We start from the raw sequence: 13902 nt of genomic DNA, 5'->3' as shown, positions 1-13902 counted from the left end.
ACACATCTCTATCATTGTTCCCAAGCCAGAGACTGTGAAGGACTTGATTATTTATGTTCCTTCAAATTAACAGATCATTCAAATCCCTCACAGGACTTTCAACTGAAATGCTTCTAGCTCCAACAAAAGCTTTTTTATTATTATTTTTATTTTTTTTTGAGACAGAGTCTCACTCTGTCACCCAGGCTGGAGGCTGGCATGATCATGCCTCACTACAGCCTCGATCTCCTGGGTTCAGGGGATCCTCCCACCCACCTCAGCCTCCCGAGTAGCTGGGACTACAGGCATGTACAATCATGCCTAGTTAATTTTTGTATTTTTTTGTAGAGACAAGGTTTTGCCATGTTGCCCAGGCTGGTCTCGAACTCCCGGGCTCAAGCGATTCACCCACCTCAGCCTCCTAAAGTGCTGGGATTACAGGCATAAGCCACTGCCCCTGGCCTCCAATAAAAGTTTTTTTTTGTTTGTTTTTTTAAACTATTTCTAATGTCCTCCATTCCCTTTTGGAAGAACGACATACTCCTTCTCCTTTTTCTTCCCAATCAAGGCAAAACCCACATGGGCTTTAGTTCCTCCTTCCCTTCATCCCATTTTGTATTTTGAAAATTTTCACCTATTTATTTGTATGCTCACTTGATTCGGTCATTTGGCTAAGATACCAGGCACCTACTATTTGCTGGACACAGCGTGCCACACCAACATGGTTTCCTGCCCTCAGGAAACTGATACCCAAGTAGCTGATATATGAGCAAAAACACAAACACAGTTATTTCAGATACATTTAAGTGCTTTGAAGAAAGAAACCTGGGATGGAGTAACAGAGAGTGATGGGAATAGGGTGGGATGAATAATTTGATAGGATACTTAAGAAACAACTTTCTAAGGAAGCAAGATATGAGCTGAGACCTAAAGGCATAAGAAGGAGACACCCTTGGCACAAGCAAAGGAAGAACTCTCCCGACGGAGGAAACAGCAAATGCACAAGCTGGGAGGGGCTGCATACCAGGCCGACTGGCGGGAGAGGAAGGCAGCACTTCACTTCCCTTCTAGGTCCATGAGAGCTGGCCCATGTCTGTCTTAATCAGTGTTCCAAATCTGAGTTTGCACAGCGTGGGCACGCAATATATTTCTGCTGAATGAATAAGTGAACTTCCTTTGTAGGTCAGTGTATTTTGCAGGTCTTGTCTGACTTCCCAGTTAGAGGGTAGGGTTGAAACCACACCCCGGGCATCTTGGCAACCCTCCCAGAGCCAGATATCGTTTTTCCATATGTAGCAGCCTCTGCTGTCGCCTGAAGGTTTGTGTCCCCTAACCAAATTCCTACGTTGAAGTCCTAATCCCCAAGTTTATGACATGAGGTGGAGTCTTTGGGAGTTAAGAGCCCTCAAGAATGGGACTAGTGCCCTTCCAGAAACTGAGAACTGGGAAGAAGCAATGGAAATACATATCTTTTTTTTTTTTTTTTTGAGACAGAGTCTCTCTCTGTCGTCCAGGCTGGAGTGCAATGGTGCAATTTTGGCTCACTGCAACCTCCGCCTCCCGGGTTCAAGTGACTCTCCTGCCTCAGCCTCCCAAGTAGCTGGGATTACAGGCGCCTACCACCATGCTCAGCTAATTTTTGTATTTAGTAGAGACGGGGTTTTACCGTGTTGGCCAGGCTGGTCTCAAACTCTTGACTTTGGGTGATCCACCCACCTCGGCCACCCAAAGTGCTGGGATTACAGGCATGAGCCACCGTGCCTGGCCCAGAAATATCTTAAAATGAAAGCCTCTATGTGGTGTTTTCAGTAACCTTATTTTTCTACACTGAGTAGGTTTACTATTGTTACCTGCTGCATGACTGACCAATTTTGAGAATGCAGCAGTTAATCCAAAATCCTACTTGCTCCAATTGACCCCTGACAACTGGTTTTAGTTGCACCGAAAGAGAGGGGGAAAATATTTGTTAAGCTCTACGGAGTTGGCTAATGTCTAAAGACAATCCTCACAAAAAGGTGTGAAGATGTTTTATCACAGCTGTGGAGATGAAGGGGAGATTTATTATGGTTACTAATGCTATTTCTGTCAACGTCTCTGGAATTCTAATTAGATTATTAAAACTTTGCAAATCATTACATTACATCTAGACTGCATACCTCACTGCGACAAGGGTACTTTTGAAATTAGACGATCTTGATGTCACAGGTAATGATGCAGTGCTGATAATAAAGTTGCAGGGAAATTCTTCCAATAAAAACCAGTTGGAAAAGACAGAACCCATTTATCTTACTTTCTCTCCCGGTTTTACGCCTGAGGATAAGAGGCCCGCAGCACAGAACAGCAGCCTGGCCTTTTCCATTCTAGTAGCTGCATGACGCTTACTGACATGCTGCAAAGTTTAATAACTTCTCTGGCTACTTAAAATGCTTCCCTAGATCTGCGACGCAAACCAAACATTTGTAGGTGAAAAGACAACTGAAGAATATTTTTAGGAGAGATATGAAACAAATGGCAAGTTCAACATATAAGAATAGTACATCTTAAGGTGTTCTGATTTTTAACATATGCATTCAAACTGGTACCTGAAAAGAAACAAATTGCTTACTGTTAACCCAGACCCGTTTGTAGGTAATAAATGGGCGTGCTCTTTACCCATCAAATAATGGCTCGAATGCCCTTCAACATCAGGGGATGAGGAATGGGTGTCACCCTCTGTCCTCTGCAAGATAACCTGATTCCTTTAGGTAGAGATCTGAGCCCTTCATATCCCAGCAAAAGGAAGTGTATGTGGCATACTTACCGTGATGTACGACACCCTTCAACCCGTGGATAATAGGATCCAGTGCAGAATTGTCCCTCGGACTGACCTACATGTAAAGGAAACAAGATTGGTTAAATCTATTCTGGCATCAGGCACAAGAGTCTCAGTTTAATCTTCTAAAGAGAAGGGGGGAATAGATGTTATCTAGCAGGCTGCTTAGGTCTCACACACACCATGGCTCTCACCAAATGCAGATTTATGACATCATAAAATCAAGTGAGGAAGTCTAAATCAAAAGAAAGAAATTTCTCAGAATATATTATAACAGGAGAGAAATACCATACTCATAGCAAAATCTTAAAAAGCAACCGCAAGATTTTCTTCTTGCCTTGTTTTATTAAAAGTAGGCCCAATCGGCTAAAAAGTCATTGAAAGTCATAAGAGAACAATCCATCACTGACGGAAGATTTCAACATCTTCTGGTGATTGTGTTTTTCCCCTCTTTTTGAAAATGAATCTGTTTCCTGCCAGCCTATTCTCCTTCGTAAGGATCCCAGTCCCCTGTGAAAAATCATATATTCTAAAGGTTATGGAAAGCAAAAGAGGAAGGGAGAGAAGCTTGAAGAGACAGTGTCTCCCACCTTCATTTCCTCCTGGGGTTTTTAATCCCCCCCCCCCACCAAAAGTCAAGCCTCTTCAGTCTTCCTCCCACCTCTTCTTTCCCTTAACTTTCTGATACTGCTCAGCAGAACACCTCATTCTTGCCCATTCTAGAAGATTAAAATTCTAGCAGCATATTACAATTTTGGCTTTCAAGTATTTTCTTTTAGACATATAGAGATATTTACAAATGAGATGAAACGATGTCTTGAATTTGTTTCAAAATAATCCAAGAGTGAACAGCAGGGGGAGTGAGTGGGGTATACATGCCACCGGATTGTCTTAAATCAATCACTTATGACCTTGGGTGGTGGGTATAGGATGGGTCATTATACAATTTTCTTTACTTTCATGTATATTTGTTTTTCCAAAATAAAGAGTTTTTCAAAAATCTATTATCTATGGCCAGCATAGCTCCTGCTTCCCCATCCCCCATTGATAGTATTTACATCTAATCCACTTCTCACATAATGAAGTTGAGATACTGATGAACCTTTCACTGTGTAGCACAATCCAATTTGATGCTTTCAGGTCAATTCAGAGGAATCAAGAGCCACCCCCAGAATGAATTTTAAGGTGACTGAAAATTTTCCACATTCCTTTCTACTCTTACAAATTGTCCCTGTTGGGTTGCTGTTCCCAGTGTGTCCCACACACTCCACACACTTCCATCTCTCCTAAGCCTCGGGGTCTCCAGAAGAGAGCAGTAGTTCTCAAATGGGGGAGATATTGCCCTACAAGAGGGACATGTGACCATGTCTGGAGACATTTTTGATTGTCACATAGCAGTGGGAGGGGGATGAGAAGGGGAGGGGCTACTGACATCAAGGTAGAAGCCAGGGCTGCTGCTAAACATCCTACAATGCTCAGAATAGCTCTCTACAACATCTTATCTGGCTAAGATGTCAGTGGTGCAGAGGCTGAGGGTCAGAAGCCCTTATTAGATGCTCTATGAGTTAATAGTGATTATATCTTAATGTCTAGAGCCTAAATTAAGAATACAGGTGCTACTAAACACAGGATTATGTTTATAGACTAATAAAATATGTGGAATTTGCTACTACACTGTAAACACTACAGATACAAAAAAAAAAAAAAATCAGTGAATAGGAACCCAGTGTATCAGACCATAAAGGTGGAATTCTGGGAGTTGGCCTAAGTGTGCCTCCAAATTGCCTGAGAAGAAGCTCAAGCCGGGGACTGAAGCATGAAACATTCTTGAAAGGTAACTGTGCACAGAATACACCAAATCAAAATTGCATTAGAAGAAACATCGTATTTGTACCTTAGCAAGTAATTGATCGAAATTTTAAAACCTGGTCAAAAATGGAATTACAGCTCAGGAATACAAGAGAAGAGAACCCAAGCAGTAAAAGTGGCCAAGTTTCAAGAGGCCAGAATAGAATCAAATAAGAATCCCAGAGAATGATTCCATATCGAATTGAAGCTATAGACAAAAAGATGGTCCCCTTGACTCATTCTGGTGGGGATGCCAGCTTAACTACCTGTAGTTGGTTACTCTAATATCTGTGAGAAATGACAAAATGGCCATAAATTCCCTCTATCCCTGTTACATGCGCCTTTACAACTTGACCTTGCCCTCCTCTATGAAAAGTGTACACCAATTACTCCGTTCTTTGAAATTGGGCTTGTCCATATGTCTTGCTTTAGTGAATGGAAAATTAGTGAACATGATGCAGACACAAGCTCATAAAACACTCAGATTCTTTGGAATCCTCAGATCAAATGAAGAATTCCAAGTTAGCCTATTAAAGGATGAGTGACCACAAGGAGTAGACATAGGTAATCCTAGCTAACGTTCTTCTAGACTCACTGGCCTGCCACCACCAGACAGGTGAGTGAGTCCATTTGAGACCATCCAGCCTCAGTGGAACCATTTGCAGTCCACAGAGATGGGCTAAACTGGCCATACCCAGAACTGACGAGCCAACCTACTGACCCATAAAACAATTTGTTTTAACTAATTGGAATCATTTGGTACACAGCAAAATTTAGCCATTAGTTTCTTTGAGTTGTATGCAAAGGTAAAAAATGAGAAACAGGCTATGATACCAATAGTTTTTTGAAACAATATATCTGCTTATGGTTTGTCTTAAAAGTTTCCCAGTAATATTCCACATCACAAGACACAGCATTTGCTGGCCATCTGATCAACTCATGTGCGCCTCCAAAAAGGTGTTATCCCTTCTCTACCATGGCAACGTTTCTCAGATACTCTGATCTTGGATCCTGAACGAGAGGGAATATTTTATAGTCAGGGGGACCACTATGGTTTGAACACATCCCCAACATTTCACGTGTTGGAAACTTAATTCCCAATGCAACAGTGTTGAGAGGTGGGACCTTTAAGAAGTGACTAGGTCATGAAGGTTCTGCCCTCATGAATAGATCATCATCATTATTGCTAGAGGGAATTTGTTATAAAAGTGAGTGTGGCCCCCTTGCAACCCCCTCTTGCTGTCTCACATTCTCTCTCTTGTCCATGTGATATGCGTTGCCATGGTTATGACGCAGCAAGAAAGCCTTGCCAGATGTCAGGGCCATTCTCTTGGACTTCTCAGCCTCCAGAACCGTTAACCAAATACATTTCTGTTCATTATAAATTACCCAGTGTGGCATTCTGTGATAGCAGCACAAAAAAGACTAGGACAGGAACTTTTTAATACATTTAGTATTATCTGATAATGTGAAGGCTCAAAGGAAGTGTTTCTAATCTTCCATGACTGACACACACCAATAATATCTGTAGGCTATGCAAAAGGATATGCAAAAGGAAAACAATCAGTCAACCTAGTCCAGGTTCAATTTTTGGTCATTTCTGATTACAGCTTCTCTGTGTCTGATACTCAGACTTCACCTCATCTGAGCTCAGGAACCTGACTCCAGATTCTAAACAACTGCATAAATGCAAAGCCTTCTACAACATCCGTTCAGCTCCCATCGTCTTCATTGGTGGTTAATATGGCTGGGGTTGAGAAGATGAATGAGGAGAAAAGGAGAGAAAATGGAGATTATTGGCTGGTCAAAGTAACTTACTAATAATACTGAGCTCATTCTCTGGTCTATGTCTTGGTTCCAAAACTCAGGGTGGGGAATCCAAAGAGCAGGCTAATAAGTGGATTTGTTCCAGTCAGGCATAACCCTAACTGAAACAATCCCTTTCACTCACTGTTTCAATCAATTTGCCACTTAAAAAAAATTCATGGGCATAAGCTAAGCAATTTTGGCAGCTTTTAAATATGACAACAGTGAAGAGGGCTGTATTAGCAACCTGTGTTTACATTTTATTCTCCACCTAGGATGCAGGAGGCCAGGGATGGGGAAAATATGGAATTCTGAGTCAGGTATGGATGCTTTCAGCTTTAGTGTCCTTGTCTGTGAAATGGGGATACAGTCTTACAATGTTGTCATGAGGATTAAACGTTTAAAGCTTAGAGTATAATGATGAGTACAAATGCCACATCCAATAAAGGACAATAACACTGGGCAACAAGTTGACCTAACACTCGAATTTAAATGAATGACAAACAAATGCAATTTATCCCTGAGCTTGTCAACGTGCTTGGCTCTGAAAGTAATACCTCCCTGGGTTCAAATTTCAAAAGATCCAAATTTATGTTTTATTTGACATCCACTCAATTTTGTAATATGCTGTTCCTTTTAAAGCCACATGAGAAGTGATGCTGGCTCTCGAAATTTGCTTCCTTCCACTTTAAGATCAAAGGAGTTATGCAGTAATATGGAGAAGGCAGCAATTGCACAAGTGAGCTTAAAATGGACTAGAAGAAACAGACACCCCCTCTCCCTGCAGAGTTTGTACTCTCATTGCAAAACTTCCCTCCTGGCACTTCCACTTCAGAGCAGCTTTCGTGGCATTAGTCATCTTCAAAAGGATGGCACACAAACTTGACAGAGGGCTCTGAATTAAAGCTTTTCAGTTGTCTTTAGATACAACCAAAGTATATAGGGACACTGACAATACAGAAAAACCACGAAACCTAAGTTTGGACTAAAGGCCAAATTCATATAAATGCTCATGAAATCTAAGCTTCATAACATTTTCTTTTCAATTAATAGCCCACCATAAGGATCCACACAATTATCAAATTAGTAGCCAAGCTATCAATCATCTCTAGAGATATGTTCACCTGGAGGCTCTATAGGAGGGCCTGTGTTTACTCTTGCTTGAAGTACAATGAAAAGGAAGCAGAGAGACCCCATCAGACGACACGTGCCTGCGTTCAGATATGTGCTGCCATTTACTTCTACTGTCCCCCACGCCATTTGGCCCTTGACTTGGATCCTAATAATTTTTGCTCTATCAAGTCCTGGCCATCTGCTAAATAGGACGGTGAAGACAACCTACTTGCCTTGAATCCGACACCGCCAGCTGCTCCTTTAGTTCCATAAACATCACATCCAGCCAATATCCTCTTGTGGGAAAAAAGGATTTATGCACGCTGAGGGTGAATGGCTATACCATTAACCGTGGCTGCAGAGGAAAGTGACAAATGGCAGGACCAGAGACTCCACGTGGCCTTCCAGAATTGCAGAGAAGAGGACTCACCCACCCCAGCAGCTGGCAGGTAACTGTGTATTCAGAAGCTAATTTGCTACATCAGGACAAGGGCAAGCACTTCTCAGGATGTTTGATTTCACATCTGAATCTCCCCTCCTTCCGTGGCTCTTGCCTAAGGAGCCATGTGGCAAGGATGCTGCAGCTTCTTTCATTCTGACTTCAGCGTCCTGGTGACCACTAACCAGATTCTGGTTCACGTTGCTGTCACAAAGCATCTATAACTTGGTTATTTTGCATCCCTGCATTTTGGTTAGCCCTTACCCAGAGAGAGATCACTGCCCAGCTTCCTTTATTAATAAGTTAAACACTTGGCAATAATTTAGGGAATGTGGCTATGTTCAAGAAGACGATTTTAGCATAAAACCACTAACCACTGAGCTATATTGAAAACAATTTTCTTTTCCTGACTTTTCTTTTCAGTCTTCACAAATATTACTTTCCTTCTTGTATAGACAATGGTCTTAGTTTCTGACATAGAAATGTAGTTTTTCCCTTTTGACACTCCAGCATCATTTTCTAGCGTCTCCTATCACTGCTGCAATGGGTTATTACAAAAAGCAGAATCAGAGGTGTTGGCACATACGGCATCCCAAACTGCCATAAAATAAGTCAGAGAGGGATACAGAGACACAATTCAGAGTGATGCATGGCAAGGGAAAAGGAGCTCTGTAAACCTGTAGGACTTTTCATGAAATTCTGATAAAGATGAGTAATCAAGTGTGGATTCCTGGTCTACAGAATTGCTTTAAATGCAACTACTGAATTCCAGGATCATACATTAAGCCTAATCTAACAGATATGCAAAACATCACCAAGGCTTCTCACAGAAGTGCCCCTGTCCGAAGCAAAACGTATGGCCCTGTATCATCATCTATTTTCCAGGATTTGACAGGGACAGACTCCTGGGACTGGTTTCCATCGGCAGATGAGAAAACTCCTAATTCCTCAGCCTTGGGAAGGGATTAATATGAAAAGGAAACACAATTATAAATGCTAATAGGATTCACCCTCCCCCCTTCAAATGCAGCTTGAGCACAGACATGGCTTACTTACTGTTAATTCATAATATTAATGGAAACTAGTTAATTCACAGGTTATTCATCTCCAGAGAATTGAGATTCGTGGTCAGAGAAGGCCATTTGAGGAAATGAATTTTGTGCTTTTGATCTACTTAAACTGACCATTCTCTGGCCCCCTGCCCCTGCCTCCCCAACCCACCAGACTATTTACCATCTCATTGTCAGACTTGGCTTGGAGGAGTGCATTACTGGAAAAACCAATCCCCGCAGGGCGACAGCAAGGCTGATAGCAAATCCGTACAAAATGGCAGATTTTGCCAGGAGCAGTCTTGCAGATTGTCAATACAGGCAATTTCTCATTTTCATGAGGATCAAACTGTCCTGGGGTGGGCATACAATTCCATTTCCTCCGGCTTTGGATTCTCCCAACATGCCATTTCAAAGCCAGAGCAGAAGAGAGGGAGGAAGTGGGATGGCTGGGGCGCCTAGCAAATGGCACTCCCATGGGGGCCGCATGGTGATTTTTGTCCTTCTGTCTTTTTAGTGCATTGTGTTTCAGAGCCAAGAAGGTTTTGGGAAAGGCTTTACAGCATTTCAAGCCGGGGTCCCAGAACCTGTCTGTCCCACCCCTGCCAATCTTCTCAAAGTGCAGGCTGCTCCTGAACTGGAGAGAAGCAAAACAGAAATTCCAGCTTTGCAAAGCATGACCTAGAGTCTTAAGCTACAATGCAAACTGTTTCACACAGATATTGTCATGACCTTTGAATTAAAAAAAAAAAAAAAGAATTATGAGATCTGGGGAAGCCTGGGGCAAAAGAAGCTTATTTCAGGTTCAGTGACTTGCCGGCAAGTTTCTCCTGATTCTGTGTGGCAGTGCTGGACAACTTTGACTTCCCCTTGTTAATAATCTCGCCACACACTGAAAAGCCCCAACAATATCAAAGGCTTAGTGGAGAAGGCAGAGCCGACTGTTTTCACATGTAGCAAGTTACTTCAACCAAAACACACTAGATGTGAACTCTCACCCTTGTTTTTTCATTCCCTGGAAGCAAAAAGCTGCTCAGGGGCACTCCATTTACAAAAGGCTCGAAATCTAGAAAACACTGAGTGCGGATGGCTTTAAATTCCCATCATGTATGCAGCATGAAAAATATAAGAGACAAGGCACATTGGATCAAAGAGGTTGCCAGGCTGATCCTTCTTTTGAAAAAGAATCCCTCCATAGGAATAGGTAAGATTATCGTTTTGCAGTATTAGGAACGGGGGAAGACCATGTAAATATCATGTAGGTATCATATGTAGAATATTAAAATGACCTAAATGACCTTAAATACCCCTTTATAGTTATATAAAAAGGTGACAGGTGGACAATGCTAGGAGCCCTCAGCTCGAATTATAAGCACTGGCTCCTTAAGCTCATTGATTCAACCAATATGTACTGAGTTCTACTGCAGGCTGTGATGGGCTCACTTTAAGATGATCCCCCAAAGACCCCTGACTCCAGGTATTCAGACCCTTATGTAATCACCTTCCCTTGAGGGTGGGCTAGATCTAGTGGCTTAGTTTTATTTAGTAGAATAAGGCAAAAGCAATGTTATGAAAGATTCTGGCCATGTGCAGTGGCTCATGCCTGTAATCCCAGCACTTTGGGAGGCAGAGGCAGGAGGATCATTTGAGGCCAGGAGTTTGAGACCAGCCTGGGCAACATAACATCTCTAGAAAAGAATTTTAAAAATTAGCCAGTGTTTGGTGGCGCACATCTATAGTCCTAGCTACCCCAGAGGCTGAGATGGGAGGATAGCTTGAGCCCAGGAGTTAGTGGTTACAGTGAGCTATGATAATGCCAAAAGGAACTGACAGTGGCCTTTGGCCAACAGCTAAGGAGAAGCTAAGCTCCCCAGTCAAATAGCCCTTGAGGAACTGTGTGCTGCCAGCAATCTAAGTAAAATTAGAAGTGAATCATTCCCCAGTTGAACTTTCGGATGAGATCATAGTCCCAGTTGACACCTTGATTGTAGCTTTGTGAGAAACCTTGAATCTGAGGACACACAGAAACTGTGAGATGACAAATGTGTGTTATTTTAAGCTGCTGAGTTTGTAGTAATTTGCTCCATAGCAGTAGATAACCGTATGCCAAGAACTGAGTAGTGGAATAGAATATGTCATTGAACAAATCACAGTGCTCTGCCCTCATAGAACTGATGATCTAGTTCTAGCTCCCACAGAGGGGTTGGGGGCCCTGGCTTCTATAATGAACTCACACATCACCATTTTCCTTACACTGCTGCATCAGCTATCAAAAGGTGTTTCCCCTCCTTCTAGATGAGCTCTTGCCCCTCATGGACCTCAGCTGCTATGTCACCATTTCTAGAGTTTGAAAAGAAGCAGTTTGTTTAGAATCCAAGTTCCAACCAAGAAAACTTGGCAAAAATAACGAGCAAACCCCAAATGGAGCAAATAAACATCGATAATCAATTCTGGGATATAGAATTTTTAGTAGCTTTTATGTTTAAACAAACATAGAAAACCAATTAATTGCAGCACAGAACCTAAGTGAAAGGTGCCACTGAACAAGGCACAGGCCATTATGCAGTGGCATGGGCGCTGCTGTTTCATATCCACAGCAATTAAATGTAAACGAATTACATACCCCAAAGCTTTGTTTTCTTTTAAGAGGGGGTAGTTTTACTCTGTGCTTCCATGCAGCACTGAATGCTCTCATAATGTAGTCTCTGAAGATTAAGTATCAATTCACTCTCCTAAGCAATACCTCACAGGCCATTCCCTATTCCAAACCATGGGCTCATGGAAGGGGTTTGCTGCCTGATACTACAAGAGAAGCTTAAGCTCCTTGTCATCATCCTCTATGAAATAAACCTGCTAACTCACCTAAACATTGTACTTCATTCAGACAAACCAGTGAAAATTGTTTTTAGGGAGCTACTGTTAAAGCTATCAGAGCATCTGATTTAAGGGTCTCAGTTAAGCTATCTTTTTTCAGGGTGGGGGGTTACAGACAGCTTATTTAAGTGGACAAACATCTCGAAATCCACAAATTAGGGAAATTCCTTTCTGGAAAGAGGCAGTCTAAACAAAATCCAGCCCCATCTCAAGGAGGACATAGATTAATGCTAACCGAAGAGTTCAGCTTTGTATTTAACATGCACCTGAGTTCAACAGAGGATAAAATTAAATTGCAACCGGGAAAGACAAAATCTTTCCCAGCAGGCCTTGATTGATAGAACGTGCCATTTGTAGCAGAACAAAATGGAAAACCAGAAAGTTTGTTCCCAGCAATCATTGCCTCACTGGGCCAACTCTCTCTCCTCTGAGAAAATAATATGATTTCTTCATAGAGCATGGAGTCTACTTATTTAAGCAACGGTGCTCAGGATCTTTCAATTCTTCCAGCAGTTCGGATGGAAAAAAATGGTCCCAGTAGGGGACAGGGTGGTGTAGCTAACATTTAGCCAGGAAGAGGCTTATCTTATGAAAACTGCCACTGACAGTAACCTGAGAATAAGCAACTCCATAGAAAACGCACAGATGGATCCCCTGTAGGTGAACACGATGAGCTCATTTTAAACTGCAAGCTGGGTACATTAAGACTAGTGTAGTGGTTAAGTACAGGGTTTCTGAAACCAGGATGCTAGACCCCGATTCACAACCCAGCTCTTCTACAATAGCAGCTGTTTGGTCATGGGAAAGTGAATTACAATCTAGTTGTGCCTCAATTTCCTCATATGTAATGTTGAGATCACTCCCCTGAAAAACCTCATAGGGTTGTTAAGAGGATTAAATGAGTATTTAGCACAGTTCCTAACACATCCAAGATCCAGGAGTATTTAGCACACTTCCTAACACATCCAAGATCCTTAAAAACTGTAGCTATAAGCCGGGCACGGTGGCTCACGCCTATAATCCCAGCACTTTGGGAGGCCAAGGTGGGCAGATTACGAGGTCAGGAGATCGAGACCACCCTGGCCAACATGGTGAAACCCCCATCTCTACTAAAATACAAAAAAAAAAAAAAATTAGCCAGGCGTGGTGGTGGGTACATGCCTGTAGTCCTAGCTACTCGAGAGGCTGAGGCAGGAGAACTGCTTGAACCCGGGACGTAGAGTTTGCAATGGGCCAAGATTGCACCACTGCACTGCAGCCTGGGTGACAAAGCAAGACTCTGTCTCAAAATAAATAAATAAATAAATAAAATAAAATAAAAATAAATAAATCTAATCACAACCCATGCCAGCGTAAAAGCTCTCCTAGATCTGGGCCCAGCCGACCTCTGGATTCTTCCAGGATTTCCATGGTTCCCTATAGGACTCCAGGGCCTCCTTCCTCTTCCTCAAATACTCTGAGCATTTCACTGCCTCTAGGCCTTTGCCCCCATTGTTCCCACTGACTAGGCCCCTCATTCCTCAGCTCTTTGCAGGGCAAGTTCTCAGTCATCAGAGCTCAGCTCAATGTGGCTCCCACAGGAGGCCTTCCCTGGCCCATTCCAAATGTTTGCTAACTCAGTACTCTTGCTAGTTCCTTCCTGGCACCAGTCTGTTTGTCAATTCCTAAAGCTCAGGGTACAGCCCAGCTGGTTGCATCAGCTGAGGAAATCCAGGCTGGAGAGTCTCTGAAGTTTAAGCAGGTCAGAAATGCTCACACCCACCTGTAACACATCCTCTCTTCTGCACTTCCTACCATTCATTGTAATTACCTGTTTAGAAATCTGCTCACTTGACTGGACCAGAAGCTCCCTGAGGGCAGGGCTTGCACTTTATTTTGTTTCATATTCCCAGCTCTATCTTAGTGCCAATACAGAGCTGATGCTAACAAGATGTTTGCTTCCTAGAAGAAAAGCAGGTAGCTATTAAAGAGGTGAAGCAGGG

The 13902-nt window shown here is 42.5% G+C and overlaps 1 protein-coding gene across 7 annotated transcripts in view; it reads right to left on the bottom strand.

The window, feature by feature from the left end:
• The window catches only part of PTPRG (protein tyrosine phosphatase receptor type G), a 759442-nt gene that overhangs the window by 177418 nt on the left and 568122 nt on the right, over positions 1–13902 (bottom strand). For all 7 annotated transcript variants that reach the window (XM_032149389.3, XM_032149390.2, XM_058437116.1 and 4 more), the window contains one exon: positions 2780–2846. In XM_032149389.3, coding sequence (XP_032005280.1) covers positions 2780–2846 — 67 coding nt within the window. The remainder of the gene's footprint in view (positions 1–2779; positions 2847–13902) is intronic.

Source organism: Hylobates moloch, unplaced genomic scaffold, assembly GCF_009828535.3.
Source record: "Hylobates moloch isolate HMO894 unplaced genomic scaffold, HMol_V3 SCAFFOLD_4, whole genome shotgun sequence".
Taxonomy (NCBI): Eukaryota; Metazoa; Chordata; class Mammalia; order Primates; family Hylobatidae; genus Hylobates; species Hylobates moloch.
The sequence above is the reverse complement of the archived record's forward strand: the minus strand, read 5'-3'. Positions and strand labels throughout refer to the sequence as shown.